This window comes from Mus caroli, chromosome 11 (assembly GCF_900094665.2).
Source record: "Mus caroli chromosome 11, CAROLI_EIJ_v1.1, whole genome shotgun sequence".
Taxonomy (NCBI): domain Eukaryota; kingdom Metazoa; phylum Chordata; class Mammalia; order Rodentia; family Muridae; genus Mus; species Mus caroli.
Genome location: NC_034580.1, coordinates 60,595,165 through 60,621,211, shown reverse-complemented (window position 1 = coordinate 60,621,211; position 26,047 = coordinate 60,595,165). Strand labels below are relative to the sequence as shown.

The 26,047-nt window shown below is 44.5% G+C and overlaps 2 protein-coding genes across 4 annotated transcripts in view; one reads left to right on the top strand and one right to left on the bottom strand.

The window, feature by feature from the left end:
* The window catches only part of Dnah9 (dynein axonemal heavy chain 9), a 333,710-nt gene extending 315,984 nt beyond the window's left edge, over window positions 1-17,726 (top strand). Inside the window, exons 66-69 of the mRNA XM_021178488.1 lie at window positions 640-810; window positions 7,597-7,779; window positions 14,540-14,929; window positions 17,265-17,726. Coding sequence (XP_021034147.1) covers window positions 640-810; window positions 7,597-7,779; window positions 14,540-14,929; window positions 17,265-17,492 — 972 coding nt within the window. The 3' untranslated portion in view covers window positions 17,493-17,726. The remainder of the gene's footprint in view (window positions 1-639; window positions 811-7,596; window positions 7,780-14,539; window positions 14,930-17,264) is intronic.
* Window positions 17,727-19,853: 2,127 nt separating this feature from the next.
* Window positions 19,854-26,047, bottom strand: part of Znf18 (zinc finger protein 18) — a 23,051-nt gene continuing 16,857 nt past the window's right edge. For all 3 annotated transcript variants that reach the window (XM_021176997.1, XM_021176999.1, XM_021176998.2), the window contains exon 7: window positions 19,854-21,056. In XM_021176997.1, the coding sequence (XP_021032656.1) occupies window positions 20,272-21,056 (785 nt within the window). In that variant the 3' untranslated portion in view covers window positions 19,854-20,271. The remainder of the gene's footprint in view (window positions 21,057-26,047) is intronic.

Genomic DNA, 26,047 nt, shown 5'->3' with positions numbered 1-26,047 from the left:
GGGCTGAGATGGAAGCCCTTCCTAGTACTTCCCTTAAGTCTACCAGATCAGAGATGGTCCTAGGGTACCTGCCAAGGATCCAGGAACAGGCTGGAGGGAATGCAAAGCTAAGAACACAGATTGAAAAGGTGAGCAGTATTTAAACTAGTTGGTAACAACACCAAGAGATCTTGAAAACCCCTTCAGGGAGCTTAACTTGGAAGATAGCTTCTTGGGGTTATAAAATGAACCATGAAGGGGTACAAAAAAACAATCAGTGAAGAAAGTAGTCTCCATAAGCTGGTTAAGACGCTTAGGCAGACTAACCGTGACTACCAGAATTAACTAGAGATGCATTTAGGCAGCGCTGTGTTTTAAAATGAGGTTTCAACTCCAATTCCTTTTTTTTTTCCCGGAGTGTAAGCCCTTCAGTTTGAAAACTGGCTGCTTTCTCCAGCCCAGCCTCGCCCTCATTTTGTATGGGAGTTATGGGGCACTGGTTCAGTGTGAGAAGATGGTGCTAAGTAGTAAGTTACTGTGCCTGGTATGTGAAGTGAGCAAAGATCCAGCAATCCACCACCAGGGCAGTGGTGCTGTGTCCCTTGCACAGGGAGGGAGACAAGTTGGTTACTCTCTGACCAATCTCGCCTTTGGTTTCAGTATATTGATGCTGAGCTGCCCCCTGAGTCTCCCTACCTATACGGCCTCCATCCAAACGCCGAGATCGGCTTCCTGACCCAGACGTCGGAAAAACTCTTCCGAACCGTGCTGGAGATGCAGCCTCGGGACAGCCAGGCTGGAGATGGAGCTGGCATCACAAGGGAAGAAAAGGTGAGTATGGCTTGAAATAGTTTGAGGAACCCAAGGCTTGCAAGAAGTCACCTTTCTGCAAATAACATCAGTAGTGGTAGGTTGACTAACATATACACCAGCCAACTTAGATGCTCCCCTGCTCCAACAATCCCTCTCTATCTACTTCAGCCCATCCCTGACCCTCTGATTAAATCAGAGGAAGTCCTTGCCATTGGGATTGGCAGATGGTTTTTGCCAGTCCGAAGTCAGATTTTATTTGGCTTCTCTAATGAAGTAAGGGAAGGTCAGGGCTGAGCAGGAAGGGCTTAGGAGCTTTGAGAACCACTCCCAGATTCTTTGGCAAAGTAAATAATGGCACTGTAGAGTTGGCTGCAAAATCCCTCTCCACTCAGCCGCTAACCAGACCCCATCTGGATAGCTCTCTCTCTGTCTCTCTGTCTCTCTGTCTCTCTGTCTCTCTGTCTCTCTGTCTCTCTGTCTCTCTCTCTCTGTGTGTGTGTGTGTGTGTGTGTGTGTGTGTGTGTGTGTGTGTGTGTGAAAGACCTCCAGCCCAAGTATCAATGGATACAAAGTGCTTCAAGCACAAGGCCAAGAAATTGCATGAAGCTGGGGGAGAAATTACAGAGTAGAGAGCAAACTGGGGTGGGTTCAGATTTGAGGATAACCCAAGGTTGGGGGTGGGCCTATGATTTAGGGGAAACAGAGGACAGAAGAATGGGCCCCCAGAGTGAAACTTCTAAATTTTTTTCACGACCAGTGGATTCTACTTAGAAGAGATGCTTGTCCATCCACCAACTCATATTCACCCCACAGCACTGCCAAGTCCTTCTGAGTGGTCCTCAACTTCCTAATACTCTCTGACCCTTTTAACACAGTTCATCATGCCAGGGTGACTCCCATAAAGTTACTTCGTGGCTACTTCATAGCTGTAATCTTGCTACTGCTATAGATAGTAATGTAAATTTCCTGATAGCAGGTATCTGACATGTGACACCTGTGGGGGTTGAGAACCGAACCGCTGCCCTAACTGCAGCAGCCCCTTCAGGGCTCATGAGAAAACATAAGGAAACGGCTTTGGAAGGTTAGGGTAGAAGAGCTGAGCACTTGCCAAACATTAATGCTGCAGGAACTGATTCTGAGCAAACTGACTGGTACTGAGGGGAGGAGCTAGAGTCCTGTTAAAAGTTGGGAATATCCTTCAGACAGAAGTTATAAAGGTTCACTATGCCTAACAATGAGCTATAAGGTTTGAAAGCCTAATTCTGAGGGACATAAGTGCATCTCGGTGGTAGAGCACCTGCCTGGCACATACAAGGCCCCTACATTCAGTCTTCAGAACCAGAAAGAAAGGAAAGGGAACCCTGTGACTCACATCTGAGGTAAGTGGCTATAGTCACAGCTCTGTGATCAGAATATCCAACAGAGACAATTATAGGAGGAGCTTGTTTTGGCTGATGGTTTCAAAGGGATAGTGTAGAATAGCGGCATCCATGGAGGCGGGAGCATAAGGTAGATGCGTACTTTGCAGAGGAATGGACCAGGAAGCAGAGAGCACATGGCCTGATGCAGGGGTGAGCAGAATAGATCCCGGTGACCTTCTGCCAGCTAAACCCTACCTACTTCCCAAATGAACCCACGTGGGACATTTCAGATTCAAACCATAACATGGATTATGTATGCCCAGCAGTTGGTACACTGATGGCTGTGACTTAAATGAGCATACTTAGTAACCATCCTTTTCCACCATTCCATATGTAAGACAAAATCAGAGGCTAAGGGGAAGCAATGAAGCCAACCCACAAAGAAAAACGCCTCTGTTTCTGACAACAGCCAGGACTGAGTAAGTAATGGACAAGAGCCTTCAAGCAAGGTCCAACCCGTTATGCATAGCACACATGCAGGTTATCCAGTGCATGTCCCATCATGCCTTGACCCGCTACTCAACCATGGAATTGTTTTGCACATGGTTCCTGTGTTTTTATCGCCCTGCAGGCCAGGAGGCAGAGAGCCAAAGCCAGAGCTTGCCTTTGCATCCACATTCTTGAAACCTTGAACCAAGTTTCTAGCACATTCCACCTCCGTGAGGAGAGGCTGGGGTTAGCTTGGCTAGCTGCTGTGAGCCTGGGAGAAAGAGAGAAACAACTAGTAACCGTATTTTAACTCAAGTTTCTTCGAAGACACTGTGGGCTCACATGACAACCCGACCTAGAACTGCTGCTTGGTCACCAGTGACTATTTTGGGCAGACAGAGCTGCTAATAGCCAGGAGGACAGCATTCTGTGCATCCACTGCTCAGACTGCCATAACAGAACATGGAGGAAATCTGGCTAACTTAAAACAACAGAAAGTCAAGTCCTCATGTATTAAAACTAGATGCCCAATTAAGGCAATGGTGGATGAGACTGTTTGAGGTTTTTCCTCCTTGCTTGCAGTGATCATCTCCTCAATTGTGTTTGCAAGTGGCCTTGTCTTTTTCTTATGTGCCCATACCTCCTCGTCACTAATAAGACTGGATTAGGGCCTACCCCAATAGCCCCCTTTTCATATACTCTCCTCTCTAAAGGTCTATGTCCAAATCCAGTCATATTCTGAGACACTGAGGATTGGGGTTGAACATCTGAATCTGGAGGGGCCTCTGATCAGCCAGAGTGCTGGTGTCCTCCAGTAATACCCTGAGGTGTAAGCCTTACTTCCTTCTCTGGTGATGAGGCAGGATTTCTTAGTGCTGAAAAACTAGCTAGCCAATTGGAGAAAAGTAGACCAGCTTCCGTTCCCTGGCTCTTTTGGTAAGAGTATAGCTTAAATTTCTCAAGTATTTAAATGTAAAACAGGAAAACTAGAAATGCATTGGAAGATCACTTGCATGGATGTCTTTATGGTTGTACAAGGAAGGTACTTCTCAGCTTTTTAGAAGCCTCAAAATCTAAGAACACAAAGATTACTAATTTTGATGGGCAATTTTTTAAGAGCTAGAGAGATGGCTTATGTGTTAAGAGTAGTGCTTGTTGCTTGGGTCCTAGTCCTAGCACCCACATCAGACAGCTCACAACCACCTGTAATTCCAGTCTCAGGGGATCAAAGATAAACATGCAATAAGAAAAGTGACACTATCTCAGTGACATCTAAGGGAAGCAAAATGTCATTTTCCATAACAGTTGTGAGACCTAAAATGAAAGTCCTGGTCGTCTCTGTTGGCAAAGGTCGAATTGACAGAACAATATGACAATAGCTGCCAAAGTTCAAAATGTTCATGTTTTCCATTCATGATTCGATTTCTTAGAAATCACCCAATGAAAACGCCCAAAGTATACAAATTTTATGATGTAGTTACATTTACTTATTGCAGAATTTTTATGGTGTAGAAATGATGACCAAAACAATTACCAGTAAGACAATAAATGAGGTATATCGAAAGAGCGAAATAATACACACTTTAAATAAAGAAAGCAATTCCGAATGTAGCAACAGAGGACTTTACTCCACATTTATAGGGAAGCCAGTCACAATGGCACATACCTTTAGTTCTAGTGCCGGGGAGGCAGAGGCAGGCAGATCTTAGTAAGTTCAAAGCCAACCTAGTCTACATAGCAAGTTCCAGGCCAGCCAATGTACAAAGTGGGACCCTGTCTCAGTAAGTAAATCAATAATAAAGGATGCATGGGGACAGACCTGTAGATCAGTGGTGGAGTACTGAATTCAATCCCCAGTACTGAGGAGAAATATGTGTGTGTGTGTGTGTGTGTGTGTGTGTGTATGTGTGTGTGTTGTATACATGTATGCATAGACAGAGGGAGAGAAACTGATAAGCATGGTTGTGTTTGGATGGGTGATAAATGCATAAATAATAACTGTTAAGTGAATGTGGCTGGCTGATGACTAAGAAGAGAAACTGTTTGGTGCATTGAAGAAAATATGTAAACATTGGCAGCTTCATAGTATTTTCTCTCTTATGGGAAGAAAGGATTCTAGAAGTCTTTTTTCCCTGATATTTCTGGTAAATATGTATCACTTTCTCAAAAAGAAGGAAAAGCAGAGGTGTTGCTTATGGAAATGATATTGACTTCATCCCTTGGAAGGCATCCCTTCTCTCTGAAGGACTCCTGATGCTCCCTGAGCAAAGAAGAGTCCTCCCCCGTCTACGCCCAGCTTCTCCTCACCCACAGCTCCTTCCCAGGCCTCCACACTTGACAAGAGACAGGATAGAACTCAGTGTCCCCATCCTGTGTAGTTTGGAGCAAGGTCTCCAGACCATCTCTTCATCTCATTGTGAGTCACAGCCAAATGGCTGTTCACTGATACAGGACTGTTTCTTCAGGTCCACTCCAGAGACAAAAACATAATATAAATTTAGCCATTTGTCTCCAGCTCTGGCAGCAGCTTTCAGGTACCATTAAAATTCCATTCCACTTTTGGCTCTGATAGCAACCAGAGACCTATTTGCTGTAGGATGATAGGCTCTTGGTTTTTGGTTTGGTTTTTTCCCTACCATCAGCTCTTCTTCTGGGGAATGGATTGTGTGTTTGCAATTCAAGGCAAGGTGAATCTTAATCATCCTTTACACTAATATAGTCCCTTAAAGCTTTCAGATGCCCCAAAACCCATCAGCTCATTTGATTTGATCTTCAAGTCAACCCCTTAGAGTTGGGGGAGGGGAGCCAACCAAGACAGACTCTAGTAGATATGTTTCCAGAAGAAAACCTGAGGCCTAACGGACTTGCTTGCATCCCATGAAAACTGGGTTAACTCGGTCAGGGTTCCTTGGCTGTAAGCAACAGATACCAATCTAGCTAAAGTAAGCAAAAAACTAGCTTTCCTATGTCAAATGAACCAATCAAAGAAAAGGCAACAACTAAAGGCTCCAGGGTCTCAGTGTGAAAGAAGCTTTCAGGGCCCTTCAGGACCCCTCCTTTCTCCCACTGGCTCCTTGGATCCCAGGTTTTCACCTTTCATGCTCCTGAGAATATAATCGGATCCTTACTTGAGTAAGGAGAAGCTTGCACAAAGGTATTTCCCAAAGAAGAAATAGGTCTGCTCTTGGAGGAAGGTGTGGAGATGTCACAGTTAACAAAGTTAACAAAGGCCAGGTAGACACAGGCCGATAGAGCTCAGTGCTTACAACTTAGAAAGACTGCCTCATGCTCACCTGCTCACCCCTTCCTGCTCCCTCCACTCTACTCTGCTGGCCATATGGCCCTGATGTGTGCACAGCTTCATTTGTCTTTTTCTGCTAATGAACCTCCCAGGCTTACTCATTTCCTCCAAAACAGCAGGCTCAGCCTCCGAGTGCTTGCCCCCAAATAACCCACAATCTTTGTCCCTCAGTTTCAATTTTCCAGGGTTATCCTAGCTCCCCGGGCCTAATTAGCTGATAGTTTGTAAGAGAAAAGGAATTTCGGGAAGAAGGTGTTTAAGTGATAGATGATCATTCCCCTTTCAGAATTCACAAATAGAAAACCACAGTAAGACCGCATGGAAATACAGAGCAGAGGGAAGTGAAGGGAGTCCGCCAGTATCCATGCCCTTCCCTAGAGATGCCAAAGTCCCAAATGCCTTATGGCAATGGCTTAGCATCTGCATGTAAGTTATGCACATCCTCTGGTGTACCTTATACAGTACTGGGCCTTATGCATGATAGGCAAGTGCTTTAGTAAGGTATGGTCCATTCTATTCCATATACCTTATGCCACCCCTAGATTAGTTACAACACCTAAGGTTGTGCAAATAGTTATACTGTGTTGTTTAAGGAATAATAGCAAGGTATGATTGAACTTTGATCCATGGTTGTCTGGATCTGAGGATGTGAGAACCACTGGCTTGGAAGGCTGTCAATGTGTGCTTGTGTGCTTCAGCCCCACATGGCCTATAAGGGGCATCTTAGGTCAAAGATTCACTTTAGTTCATATAGCTAATTGGGTCAGCTTGTGAGTTTTTCAACATCAATTCTTACAATTCTTTTCAGGCTGGTCACACAAGTCACAGGGGATTGGTCAGCCTCTGGAGAGAAGTGTCCTGAGGTCATGCCTCAATCCTGGCTTAGCTGACCCAAGCAAGCCAGCCAGTGTGTGATGAAAGGAAGGATGGCAGGTGGTAGGTGACCATCACTTAGTGTCCATTGCAGGAGGATGGAATCCCTTGATTTAAAAAAAAGAAGAAAGTAGTATATTAATTCTTTGAGATTTTCATACAATGTATTTTGGTTACATTTACCCCGAACTCCACCCAGATTCGGAACCTGACCTCCCTCATACCCTCAGATTCATGGTTTCTGTTGTTGTTTTTGTCATGGTTGGTTTTTATAATCACCTCCCATAGGACTGGGAGTAGACTGGCTTCATCATTTGCAGGTCTTTTGCAAGCAACCATAGCTGCTATGGATTTAAAAATACAACAGTCCTGCCGTGTCCTGACACTGTCTTGCTTAGGTCCTCCCCAGCATCCAGCTATTACAGTCTTTACCCCTGTTCTGCCCAGCTCCTGATACCTGGGGTGGAGTGATTCAGATGTGGGTAACTGAGCACACCACAGTCACTTTGACTGGTCTTCAGATTACATTAACCCTTGCTCACTGTACAAAGCAGCTTCTCTGAGGAGGTTGAAGAGCTGCACTGACCTGTGGGTAGAGAGACATGAATTTGGAAGGTAGCTTGATACTGTGGCCATTTAAGTTAATTAATAAAAGTAGGGGCCTATTACCCCTGGGGCTTTTGAATTTCTCAACCATAGGGTTCTTAGCCAGATTTACCGTACAAGGCAGGTATTTCCATTGAATCCCTTCTTAACTCTATATTTTCTGCCATGGAACAGGTCAAAACCTTTCTGGAAGAAATACTGGATCGGATGACAGATGAATTTAACATCGCGGAGCTAATGGCTAAGGTGGAGGAACGCACCCCCTACATTGTAGTTGCCCTCCAGGAGTGTGAACGCATGAACATCCTTACCAGAGAGATCCAGCGTTCACTAAGAGAGCTGCATCTTGGCTTACAGGTGAGTAAAAGGGACATTGTGGGAGGACATGGCTGGACTCCACAGGGACAGAGTGACAGACAGCCAAGGGCCAGGGCACTGAAGGGCAATTGTTCCAAAGCCATCCAAATGCCTGAAAGCTATCACTACACAGAAGCCAGACTGGCTATGGGGACATCTGAAAGAATGAGCATAGTATTCAGTTCTTGTTCAATGGAGTCTGCTTTGTCCGTGGATAATGACTTGCATGCATCTACACTGATATCTTTAGTAAAAGAGTTATCATCTCTGGCTGGAAGACCAGCTCAGTGGTAGAGCTTGGCCAGCATGCACAAGGCCCTGGGCTTGATCCCCAGTATCTCAGAAGTATGTATGCCTATAATACAGAAACTTTTTGTAGCTTACATTGAAAGTTCAGTCACGCCCCCAAAGTCTAGACTCCAGACGTGGAGTCTGCTGATGCTGCCATGTCTAGTTTTGGGAGTTATACAATGATGGCTGTGTGTGTGTGTGTGTGTGTATGTGTGTGTGTGTGTGTATGTATGTGTGTGTGTGTGTGTGTAAACAAACTACCAAGCAGTAGAAAATCTAGGGTTGTTTGATTTGTTTCCTTTAATCTCTGTCCCCACACACATACACAATATGGGCAGGGGAAAATAATATGGAAGATAAGATGGAAAAGCCCAGGCTGTTGAGGGTAGGCAGCATTTGATGGCTTCCAAATTCCATGTCAGCATATAATCAGGTAAATGGCAAAATTCTGCAGCAGTCTCAAATGTAAAGCAAACCCCTTGCCTGTCATATTTTGCATCTCTATTCCTGGGTAAGCAGGTATATAGTAGCAATTATCTTGAGTGGGTTTGCTGCAGTCATAGCCTATTGAAGCCATGCAATTTGGCGCAGGCTGTTTACCCATTTGACTTCCAATTTGTTCAGTCATTTTTCTTCTAAGAACCTTCACTGTGCCTCTGTGTAGTCAATCATGAAGAATGCCTGAGTAGAGACTGGGAGGCAGTGTGGAGTTTCTCTCCCTTCAGGCTAGCTCCCATGATGTTGACTGATGGGCTCTGTAGGCAGATCTCAGCACTCTGTGGGGAAGGATTCAAAGATACTGACATGGAGTCATCCCTGCAAGATAATCCAATAGAAGGTTCATAAAGAGAAGCTAGAGGAGGAAGCAGGAAAAGGTCCATAGATAAGAGAAGGCACAGTGAGGCCTTTGAGGAAAGGTGAACAGGCACATTTAAGGACAAAATGACAAGGTTGCTAGAGACCAGAGCAGAGGAGCTGAGAGTCCACCTGCTGTACCAGAAGCAAACATTTCACCCAGATAAGCAACAGCATATGGTGAACTTCTAGAATGTGATGGAGCAACCACCTAGAAGTAGTAAGCAACCTGTATGACCTGGAAGGTATTTTCTAATCAGAATCCTCTTGGGAAACAGTTTCATGAGGATGGTCCCCAGAGTGGCCTGGTCATCAGACTCATATAACACATTCTCCCATCTCCATCAACCAGTCTGGTTGTCTGCCCTGACGACTTCAAGGTGAGGCCTTGTAAGCAGCACCAGATGACCCTGGAGATGAGTGCAGCTTCCATGGAGGAGGAAGGGCAGAGAACGCCCTCCATGACAAAAAAAAAAAAAAAAAAAAAAAAAAAAAGGCAGAGGTCAGAGCAGGGAGAGCCTTTAGGCTCAGAGCAGAAGGGAGCAGCAGAGGAAGGAGACCCCCAAAGGACCGCTGCAACAGTAGAGCCTCCCAGAACCTGCTAGATGGACCAGTGGGGAAGTCTGCTTCTAAGCTAAGCATGGGCTTAGGTGACCTGACAACCTAGCAGAGACAGGAAGAGCCAAAGCTGCTGCCCTTCCCCTCCTCCGCAGTCACTTCACAATTTGAAGCTGATGTTGGCTCAGTGTAGGAAAAAAGTGGGCGGGCGTCTCCAGTCTCCCAGCATATAAGACAAGCCAACTGCCATCCCAAATGAGGCATCACAGTCACAAAACGCCCGGCCCTTAGAGTTAATCACCAAACACTCTCAGCCTTATGATAAAAACATTTGTGTTCCCAGTAAATCAGAACCGACTGGCTGTAAGACCATGTGGGCCCGGAAAGTCCTAGCTGAGCTATGAGATACAGCCCTGAAGGTTTGTAGCAGCTCAAAGCACACAGATGGTGGGGGTGGAGGAAGAAATCTGGGGAAAAGCCAGCTGGCCACAGACATGTCCCTCAGAGAGGATTTCTCTTGGGAATTCACCAATGTCAGACATCTGGCTCTCAGTCTTCCTAGGTGTTCTGATTCCCATTAGCCAGATGCACAAAAGCTTGATCTACAAAATTCCTAAATGCTGATTCTTTTTTTTTTTTAACCATTATAACTAGTAATTTTCAAAGGAGCATATTCTGATAGAAGACTAGAAAATTCTCTTCCTACAGAGGTACAAGTGAGAATCCAAATTTTTAGACTTGACCAATACAGTAGATACTAATTAATGTAAGTGACACATCAGATTTCAAAAATAAAAGACCAAAAACTGTAAAGTGTGTCATTAATAATTTGATTATTTATCCAAATATTTGATATTTTAGGTATATTGCATTAAAAAAAAATTCGGAAAATTAGACTCACCTCTTTCACATTTTGAAACAGCTGCCAGAAAATCTTGGAATCCCCATGAGTCTCATTTCCCTTGGCTAGCCTGGCACCAGGGCATGTCTGGAACTTCTCATTGTTCAAATAATTGATGACCTTAATTTTTTCCCCTGTGCTTTATTTTTTTCTAAGTCTGTGCACTTGTTCAAATGCATAGGCTGGCTGGCTGATATTGGGTCTTAACTCCTGCACATTGTTGACTTCAGATCAAGTTGGGAGGAGCACCTTGATCTGAGCCTTTGATCATCACCTCTGGGCACGTGCCTAGGCCTGATGACTTTGGCTAGCTCATTCTCTACCAGAGATTCAGATGAGCCGGACAGTGGACCACCTCCGTCTGGAAGCCACAGTGGAAGATGTGGGACCCTTATCATTCTATTTCCTCCCCATCTCCTGTTTCCCTGTGACTTGTGTAAATGAAAGCCAGGCCCAGAGAGGATGGTGTGTCTATAGGTCTACAATCCCAGCCTTGAGAGGCAAGATTACAAGTTCAAGGCCAGTTAGAGCCATGGAATGGAACTCTATTCCTAAACGCTAAGGAGAGGAGAGATCCTTCGGGGATGCATTGCTTCCCTAGAATGTGTGAAAGCACCAGGCTCAAACCCCAGGATGGCGTGGGGGTGGGGTGAGGTAAAGCTAGCTTCAAAGACCATTTTCCTGAGAAGAATGGATAGGGAGCTGACCACGAGCCCTCAGAGAGAGGGGGCATGAAGCCCTGAAGGGAAGTGTCATCTGCAGCCTTTCCTCTTTGGACTGAATGCTTCTGCTGCCGTGTGAACACAGCCTGCCTACTGATGACCTTCCAAATGGAGGTTTCTAGGCTCGCCTACCTCCTCCCTTCACTTTGGTCTGACTTCAGCCTATGAATCTAGCTTCTAACACACTGTGACTCAAAGGAACGAGAGCCGATAGGAAAAAAAAATAAAGTTTTCACTCTATTGTATCAAAGAAAGATTATGAAAGCATTTATTTATAGGGATGAATAAAATAGATAAGGTCACAGACACGCTGCCTCCATCAGACCTGGAAAAGGTGCCACATGGACTGCCATGTCTCCCAGTTTCCCATCAGTGTGGAAGCCAAGGAAGTGTGTCACGGACCTGGGAGGAGATGGAGGAACCAGATTTCTAAGTTTTCTTTTTTGCTGACCCCCATGTGAGCAGGTAGGTTTAGACAGGAATCAGTGCTGCTCAGACCTAGGCTGGAGAAGGCTAGGAAACCATTTTCTTTATTGTATCACAGTTTTTAAGAAGAGCTCTAATAGGAGCTGCTGACGGCCCTTCCATTAACAGCGCGTGTTCTTGTTGAGGACCGAAGTTTGGTTCTCAGCACCTATGGTGGGTAGCTCACTACTGCTTATAACTTCAGCTCCAGGGAGCTAACACCCCATTTTGGCCCCTGCAGAGACTGCATGCAGGCATGCAAACCTACACATAGACACATTTGCGCATACCTACACACAATTTAAAAGACAAAAGTGGGCCCTGGTGCCCAGAGTTTGGCCATAAACTCTTCCTATCCACCTCTGACAGCCTCCACCAACCTGGCAACATCTTAGGAGAATGTCCTTTTGTTTGTTCTGAACACCTTTCAGGACAAACTGTACTCCCCTGGGCCTAAGATGCCAACACAGGCACACTTGAATTGGGAAAGGGCATCGTTGCCTCCCAGCTCCCTAAAGATTGAGCCTTTCTACTTCTGCTCAAAGTAATGAAAATATCTGGGTTCCGAAACCACGCTATGAGAGGCCTCAGATTCCGCAGTAGTTCCTGCTTCTGTGGGAACAAGGGGAAGCCTAGGAGGCGCGGCATTCTTCCGGTTTCTCTTGCTTGGCATTCAAGTTAGTCAGTGCACATCGTTGTCAGAATACATTATAATATCTCAAGAAGATGTGAGGAAAATGTTAAGGCATTAGGTTACATACTCTGTGTACCTTTGCTGTCAAAGGAGGTTAGATTTCTGAAGGGTGGTAAGCATTAAATGTTGCAGTTTTTAAAGATTAGACCTTGTCTTTTTCTAGCATAGTTTTCAAGTTCAGAGCAATTACAGATTCACATCAGGCCCTTGTCCCACCACGCAAAAGACTCTTAGCATCCCCAAAGTCTGTATTTATTACAACTGAGTTCATGTTTCACTTGGGGATCTCTCATGGTGTTGCCCTTCCTATGGGTTCCATAAAGCATGGTATCACTGCTGGTCACACTTGTGTGAAAGGGAAGTCAGTTTGTATGGATGCATGTGCGTGTGTTTGGGGAAGGTATACACAGACACACACACACACACACACACGGAGACCAGAGCTCTGTCAACATTGAACCATGTTGTTCCTCAGGAGCCATTCAACCTGTTAGGGACTCTCATTAGCCTAGAACTTAACAACTAGACCAAGTTAGATGGCCAGTGAGTCCCAGGCACCTATGAGTCTCTACCTCTCCAGCACTGGAACACAAAGCACAAACTTCATGCCTGGTTTTTTGTTTGTTTGTTGTTTAGTTGATTGGTTTAGTTTGGTTTTTAACATGGGATCTGGGGAATATACCTCAAGTCCTCATGCTTGCCTGGCAAACATTTACCAACTAAACCATGTCCCCAGCCCACTATACTTATTTTAATAGTAAGCACATCATTTTTTTCTTAAAACTCAAAGACTTGGTTTCAGGCTTCACAGGGGCCTGGTAACAGAGTGTTTATTGACTTGGCCAGAGGAGATAACCAGAAACAAAGGACTTCTCTGTATAAGCAAAGGGCAGCAGTAGGCACTGTCTGGAGTTCTAAATGACTTATAGATTTGTCTCACTCTGACACAGTCCTCTAAGTAGGCCACTTGAGGACCAGGAGGGCATATTCATCACACTTCGGTGACACCAATAGTCTGTGCCCTAATGACTTCTTATGAATCCTGTAGGGCTACAGTTTGGGACAAATCCAGAATGGAGTTATTCTCTATCTTCTCACATGACAGAAATTTTTCCCATGTACAGTAAGTAATTCCCATTGATAAACCCAAACTTGATAAAGCTCAAACCAGTTTTATGGGAAGGCAAACTTAACTGCACCATTTCCCAGGCAGGCATGGTGATGCACACCTGCAAACTCAGCACTTGGGAGGCTGAGACAGAAGGAATGTGAGTTGGAAACTAGCCTTGGTTATGAATTCTCTCTCTCTCTCTCTCTCTCTCTCTCTCTCTCTCTCTCTCTCTCTCTCNACACACACACACACACACACACACACACACACACACTTTCATGTTGGCTCTGTGGTACTTTGCTTTTTGTAATAATCCATTACTTTTGTACATATCCTCTTAACCAGATTGGCAAGCAAATGGTAATATTATAGTCATACAATACTTTTTTTTAAGCTGTAACATAAAAGATTTTTAGCATGCCCTGGCAAATGTACATACATTATACATTCTCCATCAATGGGAAAGGTAGCCTTTCCACTCAGAGTAGGAACACTCTGAGAACCTAATTTAATGCCCAGGCTTATTATTCTGTATGTCTCTGCTGTACAGAACAGACCAGGACATCAGCTCTACTCCATTCTCCTGCATTTCCTCAGCCCCTTGAGTCACAAATGCTCTTGGTATCCAGAAGAGCCAGCTTAAATTTTACCCCCCCAACCCCTGACAAATGAGAAGACCAGCATCTTTCTCTACCCTGCTATGCCATCCTTTACCCTCACTCGGACTAGGATGTAAGACCAAGCAAAACAACTATGCATGTTGAAGCTTCTACGGTGCTTGGGACATCCATGCCTGCCAGGCCACATAGGGCTACTGGGTACATGCAATGCTGCCAACGGGACTTAGAAAGTGTTAGCCCATGAAAAAGTTTCTGACTTTGCTAGAACTACAATGGGAGCCTTCAGTACCTATGCCCAGTAATTGCACTAGGAATTAAGCTCACATCTGTGCTGCTGCTGCTGAAGTGGCCACTGTGGGTACTAGGCGTGTTCTAAAGCACCAGCCTTGGGAAGACAAATTCTGCAGAGCAAATACAAGTCAGAACCACACTAGCAGCCAGTTCCGCTGGAGTCAGCTCCCATCTATGAGTCAAAGGACACAAAGACTAGTGCTTCCAGAGACTTCTGCCTCCTTAACTCTTTTTCTTCCTATTGGTTTTTAGGGGGAGCTGACCATAACCAGTGAGATGGAAAACTTACAGAATGCCCTATACCTAGATGTGGTCCCAGAGTCCTGGGCCAGGCGAGCCTACCCTTCCACAGCAGGCCTGGCAGCCTGGTTTCTAGACCTGCTTAATAGAATTAAAGAGCTGGAGTCCTGGACAGGCGACTTCTTGATGCCCTCAACTGTGTGGCTGACGGGCTTCTTCAACCCCCAGTCCTTCCTGACTGCCATCATGCAGTCCATGGCCCGCAAGAATGAATGGCCACTAGACCAGATGGCCCTGCAGTGTGATGTGACAAAGAAGAACAGAGAGGAGTTCCGGAGCCCTCCTCGGGAAGGGGCCTACATCTATGGGCTCTTCATGGAAGGTGCCTGCTGGGACACACAGGTATAGTCTGGAGACAAGCCAAGTTACACCTTGGGGTGGGCTTAATGGCATGCATGTTGACTGCCCGGTGCAGTGCTCTGGAATCTTGTTACCTAGGCACCCTTTCTCTCCTTGAGCCTTTTTCTTTAAATCCATCCAAGAGCAAAGGTTCTGCAGGTTGCTAAAGATGAGGCCCGTGCAACCACACTAGCTGGATCTAACCTGGATCACCCTCATTTACCAATCATGTGGCTGTGGTCTAGTGTTTCCTCTCAAGTGCCCTACTGACCAAACTATAAAATGGGAGAATAGCCACTGTGAAATCAAATGGCTTACTACATAAGAGAACTGGCCTGCATCTGGTACACAGACAGCTGACAAGGCCATGGTGCTGATTGCTGGCCTTTCTGCTTGGATGGGAAGCTATTCTGGGACTCAGAAGCCCAAGAACCACACAGATCTGAGGGGAGAAGCTGTCCCAATAGAAAGGCATCCTGAGACAAGTGAGCCCAGGGACCAAATGGCTCTGAGGAAGCCTCCTCAGCAGAGGCAGTCCAGCTCCCAGAGGAGGGAAACCCCAGCAGAGGAGCTCAGGAGCCCAAGCCCTCTGGCTGCTTCCTTTCTCTTCCTTGATTCTCTTCTCCCTCCAATGGGAGTCACAGCAGGCAGCAAATCTCAAAAGAGATCAGAGGCTCCAGGATGTGGAGGGATGAATCCTGGAGTGGTTGCCTATGCTCCCCAGGGCGAGCAGACAGCAGGGAACTAGACAACCCGCAGGGGTTCTTGGAGGGTGGAGCTTTCTAGAGTAGAGATTTCTGGGATGAGTACTGGTAAGATTTCAAGTCCTGAACTCAGGGGTTGGTGGGTTTTGTGCAAACTTTTCACCTGGAATTAGCATAATCTTGGGAGGATCCTGTTAAAGGACTAGAGATGACAGTTAGGGAGGTGTGGAGGAGGGGGCCTCAGGCAGGACCCTGGCCACTTTCCCACCTTGAGAGCTTATAAAGTTTACAATGTATACAAGTTTACAAAGGGGATCCATGGAAGGGAAAGTCTTTCCTGCAGTCGAAGTGGTGTGAATATCTAACATGGATGGCAACTGGTAACGGTTACTGCATTTCTTTCCGGTGGAATGAACATAATTTGAAACTAATATTATAAGAACACTGAACCATATACTTTTAAAGGGCTGGCTTTATGGTATGTTAAGGACAGTCTAAGCTTGCCCTGCTCCTCCTCAGCTTGAACATTCTGTCCTGGGGACAAATGACAGTCCCTCTGTTCACTAGTTCCATCATCCACCATGACTTACATCAACCTCTCAGAGAACTAGAAAGCTAAATCGTTTTAATACATTTATGAAAACAAACCAAATTATTCTGTTCATAACAAAAGCAGGCCTGGAGCACATGGTAAAGGGATCAGTGTCTCCCCAGGTTTCCAAGGGGTGCTTCAGGAAGCATCTAGCACATGTGGTAAGGAAGAGTCCTGTGGTTGAGCAGAGCTGGGATGGCAGCAGGTTGTCTTCTGAAAACTCGAGAACATCTCATCTTCAGTGTGCTTGCTGCAAGCCCAAATTTAGCTGGCTAACGACTCTTTGGCTCCTGAGAACATCTTAGAATCAGAAAAAACTTTATAGCCAATTAGACAGTGGTCTTTGATAAGTCTACTGAGCCAGCCCAGAAAACCATAAGACAACCTAATCTGAAAAGTTACAAAATGGCCAAGGCCTGCCCTTGTCCCCAGTTACAGGGGGAAAAAAAAAGTCCTTCCTTGCAAAAAGTTGAAATGCCCCAGAGGTGACATGACCACATAACAAAATCTCAAAGAGGTAGCAACTCTGCTCAGCTATAACCTCAAACCCAAAAGCACGTGCTGGCAGAAACCACACTCCCTTCCCTGACTAGAGCTTTAACATGGCATCTACCAAAAACATGCCCTTCCTATCCTGACAAAATGGATATATGAAAAAGTAAAGAGGGAGAATCTATCTGAAAATAGATTAATCTGTACAGGATGGATAAACTTCAGAGTTCTGTATCAGCAACTGACTTTAAAGCCAGTTGTAATAGCACATGCTTAGAATCCCAGCACTCAGGAAGCTGGCAGAAAGTCCTGAGTTTAAAGTGCAGCTTCAGTTGCACAGCAAGACTTCCCTTTCAAATAAATAAACAAGCAAAAAAGATGATTTATGCTAAGCACAGAGAAATGTATCTTTAAAGTATGAGACCGTTTCTCATACACTGTGGGTGATTGGGAGAATCCTGAAGAGTGGGCGGGTTCAGCAAGAACCTGGGGAAGGTGGGCTGCCTGGACTCTGGGACTAAAGTGGCTCTCTTCACATTCTTGTTCTTAGACTGGGATCATTGCAGAGGCGAAGCTGAAGGACCTGACACCCCCCATGCCTGTGATGTTCCTCAAGGCCATTCCAGCAGATAAGCAAGATTGTCGAAATGTCTATGCTTGTCCTGTGTACAAGACTTGTCAGCGGGGACCCACCTACGTGTGGACTTTCAATCTGAAGACTAAAGAAAACCCATCCAAGTGGGTTCTGGCTGGTGTTGCCTTGCTTCTCCAGATTTAACATCTTTAAGAGTCCTTGGGAGAAAAAAGGAGGGCCGCTCTCAGCTCCCTGACAGGCAAGTGGGTGGTGGGTGATAGATTATTATGAAGAAGTCATAAGCTTAAACCTCTGTAGAATTTCTCTAGGGAACTTGGAGTGCCTCAAGTGAGGCTGAGTTCCTAGAGAGCCCAGAAATAATGGGAGAACTCTGAGTAGTAAATTTTTCAAATAAAGTGATTTATTCAACTCTTCTAAGAACTGTTGTCATAAATAATGGTAAAGAGACCAAGACAATCAAGCTGGTAATGACCACAGACCTTGTTCCACAGTGCAGTCCTGGACCTTTGTGCTCTGGCTCCCAGATACCTCACATGCATAGGCAGTACCCATCAATCATAATCTATCTGCATGTCATCGCTGCTTGAGAAACACTGCCCTGTTTAGAAGGATTAGTGCTACAACACTAGCATTGCTCTGTAAAGAGCCAGAGTACATACTCAAGGCTTTGCAAGCCACATTCTTGGCTAGAAACCTTCTATATGGCCGCTGTGGCCCAAACAGGGTTCCAGTCTAGACATGTAACCAAGTGAGTGTGGCTGCACTCCAGTAAGACTCACAAAAACAAGATCACCTCTGTTGTAACAGCTGTCATATGGCACCTGTCATAGTGGCCTGGGATTGAGTCACACATCTACTAAATAACCTTTCTACTCCCTGTTTGCTGAGGATACAACTGTAATCATGCAAGCAGATCCTATTAGCTTTGATATTCTGAATACTACTCGTGAGACCCCCCCCTTGCCCCCCACCCCACCCCCCGCCCAAGGAGAAGCTTATGCTATAAAGCTACTCACCTGGAACTTTCCAGATTCCCCACTGTGGACATGACCACTGGACATTAAACGGGTGTGCAGTTTTGATGGACTTCACCCAGCTCTGTGAAGTGACTTTGGTAAGGAAGGTGAGGATGAGCAGGGATCACTCTTCCTCGTCTTTCAGACCTTTGCAGTAGTATTTAGTTACTATTTAGACAGCGCTTCATGAAATACAACAGGCACTCGAAGCCCCTGGAGGACTTGTCAGAGCAAAGCTTGAATCCTACTTTGCACAATTCTTGACTCAACTTGGTAAAGTTTAAGAAAAAAAAAAAATGGGAAAGGAGAATTCTTTAGGGAAGAGGAAGGTGGTAATCCAGAAGATGGAGGGAAGTAGATAAAACAGCACTAAGGATGGCTGAAAAAGCCACAAAGGATCATACTATTTAAAAAAACTATAATAGACATAATTCCGTATATAAATATGCATATAGTTTTAATGAACTATTCTTATCTAGACAGACAGCATTCCCTCCAAGAGTCAAAGACTACCTAACAAAAACCCCAATAGCAGACATGAGAAGCTGTCTTTTGAGTGTGTTGGTCAGGGCTATCTAAATATACAGCCTATTACGCTGTTGTTCTTGGTTACCACCAGAGGTAGAGGTTCCTATTGCTGAAAATACTATGCACGTCAGAAATAGGGCTCAAAGACGCCTGAGTTACATCTGACCTGAACTGCGAACTAACTTTCATGGTACCAGAAGGCTCCATGCAAGTTTCCAAAGATGAGAGGCAACCAAGAGTCCTACCCAGTTACAACACCTCCCAACACAGCACCTCCAAACCACATCAGCCACCAGCATGGCACACTAACCCTAAGGGTGTAGTAGCAGCACACATAATCCTGGCAGTAACCAATAGCTCTCTAATCCACTCAACAAAAAGGAGCCCTAGCTAACTACTCAGCACTAGTAAAGCAACGGTCATTAGAGGAGATTCTAATATAGATATAGACGGAGATTTATGCATGCATACATTAACATGGATGAAAATAGAGGTCATGAATTTGAATGGGAGTCAGGAGGGGTACATGGGAGTGTTGATAGAACTTTTACTGTATCAAGGAAGGAAACTTTGAGATATACAACTTGTGATTACAAGGACAAACGGGCAGGTTAGACATATATATGTTAATAAAGTCCTGGGCAGTATTAAAAACTAGATCGATACTATTGATTTCTTCCTAACACCCTACAGGCAAAATGAGGTAATAAAGAACATTTTAAAACATAAAACACTCTGGCAACAATAACAGTTCAAAAAGGATGCCAGGAGAAAGGAGAGTTGAGCCATGTGACCACGTGACAGGCAGAACTTACCTGAGGTAAAGGTTGCCCAGCATGGCCTGTGCTTTTGTTTTCTAGTTTCTTTCTGCTACATGACCAACCTGATAGGTTTCTATGGGGTGGTCCTGGAGCTCTGTCCCCACATGGGCTCTTCTATGAAAACTGTATATTCAGAAGTGAGAGTCAAAACACAGTGAACAAGGCAGCTACAAGAAAGATAGAGACCAACTCAGCTCAGTTTATTTCAAATAAAGGACAGTTAGACAGGAACTCTGTCACCAGTCTGACAAAGATGGCATGCACTCACAGTCAACCCTACCTCCCCTTCTGTGAGAGCCTGCTCTAGAAGCCAGTCAGGCTCTCATTGGAGAGCTACTAAAGTCATTATCTACACTGCATGTCTTTCCCAGGGGGTCCAAAATAGGAGGCCAGCTGAAACAAACAAAAACTGTTTTATTTCCTGGTGCAAAAAGAAAAACTAGACTCAACTCAGAACATCATCCCCTCCACATCAAAACAGTGAGTGCCCAGCTCCTCTCCCTCCAACACACAGAGAGGAGGAAGTCGTTTCTGGTCCAAGTTCTTCAAGGCAGAGCTGAGCAGGCTTGCAATGGACTGTAGTACCTGGGAACATGGCTATGGGCAGGGCATCTTCCCCAAGTGTGATCTCTGATGCTTGTCAAGGCTGGAGCTCCAGCTGAACTGCTTGCCACAGTGGGTACATTTATAAGGTTTCTCACCCGTATGCACCCTTTGATGTCTATTGAAGTTTGACCTCTGAATAAAGCTTTTCTCACAGAGGGGGCATTTATAGGGTTTCTCTCCTGTGTGGATTTTCTCATGGTGGCGCAAGCCTGAGAAGTCACTGAAGCCTTTCCCACAGTAATCACATTTACAGGGCTTCTCTCCTGTGTGAGTTCTCTGATGTTTCACAAAGTCTGAGCTTCGTAGAAAGGCTTTTTTGCAAATGTGGCAATGAAAGTATGTCTCTCCGGTATGAGTCCTTTGGTGAAAAACAAGCTGTGAATTCCTATAGAAGGTTTTCCCACACTCTCTGCAAGTGGGCAGTTTCTGGGCCATGGGGGATCTGGCCTGTCCCTTCTGAGAGGCCTCTCTCTTCTCCTCTAGCCACAAGGCAGTCAGTTCTCCCAAAGACGAGCTCTGTATGTGCTGACCTGGCTGTTTCCCAGAGCCCCTTTCATAAGGAAAGACATGCGCCCCAGTTCCCTCACCCTGAAGGTTTTCCAGAGCCTCTGGGACACTGTCTCCTCCAAAGCGATGCGGCTCACTCTCACCGAAGAAATCACTCAAGGCAGTCTGTGGTGGAGCCTCACCTGATGCCTGACAGAAAACATCCAGACATCCCTGGTCCCTGTGATTTTCCAAGTTTAGGTTCTCTTTGTCATTTTCTTGTCTGTCTTCTGAAAGGAAAAAGAAGGTTTAAGTTGCAGTAACTGCTATGCCCTGTTATCCAAATGATGCAAAGATGGCGCCAGGCCAGCATCATGTTTCTTTTTACTGAAAGGGTATCAATAAATGTGGAAGAAAACTATCACCCAGGTGCCTGAGCACTCCAGACTTACTCTGCCTGGGCTTGGTTCAAGGCTACATCAATTGGCTCTGAAGCCGAGTCACTCATTCTGAAGAGCACCGGCTTCTAGTGAGCTTTTCTGATTTCTCCACAAGCAGACAGTATGCACTTAAAGGCCAAAACCACCAAAGTTATATACAATCAGTGCTTCTTAAGATGGTTGGTTTTCTTTCTAAGGTTTATTCTTATTATCTGTAATAATGTGTATGTAAGTATGCTTGCATATCCATGAGTGCAGGTACCCACAGAGGAGCTAGAGTCACAGCCATCTGTGCTGGGAACCAAACTCAGATCCTCTGCAAGACACATGCTTGTACACATGCTCTCAATGCTGAGCCATCCAGCCCCAAGAGTTTTATTTGATTATATATAAAAGATAAACACAGAATTTAGGAGGAGAAAATAAACACATGTAAGAAACCCAAATCCACCCCAACAGCATTACCAATTATTATGGGATATATGACACTGGACTCACAATGCAGCCCCAGCTAGCCCAGAACTTTCATCAGCCAGGCTGGCCTCAGACTCTAAGGGATCTCTGCCTGCCTCTGTCCCCTGAGTGCTGGATTAAAGTGCCACTGTATCTGGACTTCCAGTCTAATTTCACTTACATGCACATATGTATAACCTACTTTTAGATAAAACTGATGTCATATTGAACACAGTTCTATATCTGGCTAGATAGCATTTATATAGTAAAATATTGACCCTGGTCTATTTAATATTTAACAAGAATTCTCATATAAGAAACCTATGGGGGGCAGGGAGGGACGTGTTGAGACAGGGTTTCTCTGTGTTGTCCTGGCAGTCCTAGAACTAGGTCTGTAGACCATACTGGCCTTGAATTCACAGAGATCTACATGCCTCTGCTCCTACGTGCCGGGATTAAAGGCATGCACCATTACCGCCCAAGAAATCGAAAATTTAGTTAATAAACTTCATTAATGTTTTATTGTATCCATAATTTTATTGTAGGCTCAATGCAATAAGGCTATATTGTGCCACACCAGCTAACTAGAGCAGTTCTATGTGCCTTGCTATATGTTTTATGTAACTAGTTTTGGTTTTGCTATGTTGCCCAGGCAACCCTCAAACTCTTAGGCTCAGGTCATACCTGCTCAGCCTCTTGGGTAGCTGGGAATTCAAGCACTGGACACCACATCTAGTTATACATGCTTTAGTAACTTGTGTAGACAATTATGCCTTTTCTCATAATGCAGGTTTCTGATTATTGTTGATCTGGTAAAGATGTTAATTTTTCCTTTTGGTTGGAAGGTTTATTTAAACTCTTTAATTTGCCTTATCCTTATAAATCTAAGATTTTATTCAGTGCCAGGCATAGCATCATACACCTATAATCCCTGGGTGGGAAGGTGAGGCAGGAAGATCACAAGTTCAAGGGCAGCTCAGGCAACAGAGCAAGACCCATCTTTAAAAAAAAACAAAAAAACAAAAAAACAAAAAAAACAAGGAACCATCCTGAGCTACAGGTTCAAGGCCAGCAGCTCTACCTCAGACTTGGCCTCAAAAAGTTAAACCAAACTGAACAAAAACAAACAACAGGTTGTTTTCTTCTCTCTTTTTATTCTCACCTTACCTGAACTGCCAGGCCTACACACCGATCAGAGATAGAACTGAACATGTTCGTTCTCTGAGTGCCAAGACATAGCCCATTCAAAGGGTAAAGTACTGTCTGCTGTCTTTAAAAAGGACTCCATTAACGGCCACCATGAAAACAATAATAAATATATTGTGAATTTAGGAATTCCCCACTGTGGAAATCTATGCCCTTAATCATGTTATTTACTACAATAAATATCACTGTAATAAGCAATTCTTTTCATAAGTGTTTACCCATTTTCTTATCAATGCCTTAAAAGAATTCCTCAGAGCACAACTGCAATACCTGATGGCTTGAACAATATGGTTTTGTTTTGTTTTGTAAATTGTTCTTAGATATATATATATTTGTGTGTGTGTGTGTGTGTGTGTGTGTGAGTTACAGGTGGTTGTGGATCCTGGGAACCAAACCCAGCTCTTTGACATTGTCTTAGTCAGGGTTTCTATTCCTGCACAAACATCATAACCAAGAAACAGTTTGGGGAGGAAAGGGTTTATTGGGCTTACACTTCCATACTGCTGTTCATCACCAAAGGAAGTCAGGACTGGAACTCAAGCAGGTCAGGGAGCAGGAGCTGATGCAGAGGCCATGGAGGGATGTTCTTTACTGGCTTGCTTCCCCTGGCTTGCTCAGCCTGCTCTCTTATAGAACCCAAGACTACCAGTCCAGAGATGGCACCACCCACAAGGGGCCTTCCCCCTTGATCACTAATTGAGAAAATGCCTTACAGTTGTATCTCAGGGAGGCATTTCCTCAACTGAAGCTCCTTTCTCTGTGATAACTCCAGCTGTGTCAAGTTGACACAAAATTAGCCAGTACAGACATGAATCCTAAACCACTGAGCCGTCTCTCCAGCCCCGCAGTTCCTAACACCTCCTGGCAACCTGACTTTCTCAGAAGGGCTCTCCCATCCTCTGGTATGTTGTCAAGCAGGAGAAATGGGAGGGTGCTAACCCTTGAGTACTGAATGCTTTTTCTATGTATGCTATTTAGACCAGTGAAAAACGGATTTTTGTTATTTTAAATGTTAATTCCTCAGTGATAAAAGGATAAATCTTTTTCCTCCCACATCTGGGAGCTACTTTTTATACTCCAAGACTGCTGTCCAAATTTTACTGAAAAAAGTAATTTGTTCTCATCAACTTGGTTTAACTTTTCTCTATTTTAAAAAAATTAAAACAGACCATTATTTATCTATCAAATTCACAAAAATGTTTTACACCAATTTTGTTGCAGTATTTTTGTTTGAAGTTATTCTGATGTATAGAATTATTTTTAATTTATAGGCAAATTATTATTATAAGTCTGTTAATCTTTTCCTCAAAGATTTTTTCACCTCTATGGTTAGAAAAAATGTTTCCAATCCAAACAGACTGCAAATAAAATATCCACTCATGGTTTTTCTTCTTTGTGTCTACTTCGCAAATTATTTTTGCAAATTAAAAATTGATTTCTAGCTTATTCTGTTAAGCAACATAGGCAAAGCTCTCCAGCAGCTCCCTCACAGCCCTGCACAGAGAAGCAGCTCCTGCCCAGGGATCCCGGCTGCCTCCTTCATCAGAAGCGACCTGACAGCCTCGACTTCCTGGGCTCCTTCCCTAGGTAACACTCAGGAGGGAGCTTCCAACTTGACTCCCTATTCTTCTCTGCTGTTAAGATATCTACTTAGGAATCACGTAACTGGTTTGGGGTTTTTTTTTGTTTGTTTTACTTTTCTGCTGTTGTTTTATTCCCTGGGTACCCTGACTACATATGCAGTATACAACTTTTTGAGGCTGACCCTGCTGATCTGCTTTCACTGTGAACTCTCCTTCCACATGGTCAAAGACAGCCTTTCTCTCTGACTTCTGCACTTGGCCTTACTACACATCTGGCAGTCTGCCCAACTGTTGAGTTTTCCAACTGGTCCTCTCTTACCTTGACGCTGTAGCCTCCGCCCCAGTTCAGTCTCTCTCCCTATAAACCTGGACCCCTACTAGGCCCTGTACAAGCTTCTCTCTCCAAGTGTTCTCTTCCCATCTGTCCTCATCACCTCCAAATTAATCTTCCCACACTTACTTCTAATATGCTTTCAGTTCTATCTCAAGCTATAAAGACAGGCTATGCAAGGCAGAATCTAATGGGGCCAAGTCAGCAAGAAGGATGGATCTAAAAAAACCAACAAAACACCAAGCCAAACAGAAAACAGATGGGATATAATGAGCTGAATATCATAAATAAAACCCAACTGCTAAAAGGTTAGGCAAGCTCTGTTCTTTACTCACTCTTACTGGGAATATAAATATGCCCAAAAAAATCATCTCTAAAATAATAATGGTAATAATAATAATAATAACAGTCTCAGTGTATAAGACCACTTACTGTTCTTACAGAAGATCTGGGTTCTGTTCCCAGCACCCATGTGGTAGCTCATTAACTGTGTGCAACTCCAGTTCTGGGGAATCTCATGGCCTTTTCTGGCCTCCTTGAACACCAGGCAAGGCATGTGGTGTAGATATATGCAGATAAAAAACCCATATACCAAAAATTTTAAAATTCAAAATTTATAATATTAATCCTACGAGGTGAACCAGATAGCCCCAGTCTTCCCAGGCTCCTTTTCTAGGTAACACTCATGAAGTGCCTTCTCCCAAGTTTGCTCGCCTGTCTTCCCTGATGACATGACAAGGTGTCAAGCGATTGTTCCAAAGGAACTCTTGTGAAATAGTAAGTATACTGCTCCAAATTAAAATCAGAACTGGGTGGAATGTGTGGTTTGCATGTATAAAATCTGACGTGACTCCCAGAACAAAAAACAATTGATAATAAAGCCATATCTATCAACTCTTATTCTCTGTAGTACATTAGCAGAGGAAAATGATTAGACTCCATTAGGGAAAGGATAATCTGAGTCCTTTTCCTTCTCCAGGATTCTAGAATTCAATACACGTGTACATGGGCATGTGTGTACACATGGGAGTGACCTATGTAAAAAATTCAGATTTACTGCCAGTCTTCAAACATGTTAAGCATCAATTGATGCTGCTATTTAATGAAGTCCAGGTCCACAGAGACTAAATAGAACACTCTTCTGTTTGTTTATTTAGCACTGATTGGGATTGGGTTGAGTGTGGCCTCCCTTCCCCCAGCCTGGAACCTGCTTGCTCAAGGGTGGAGCTACCTGCTCATTCGTCCTGCCACGCCTACTGCTGGAACCT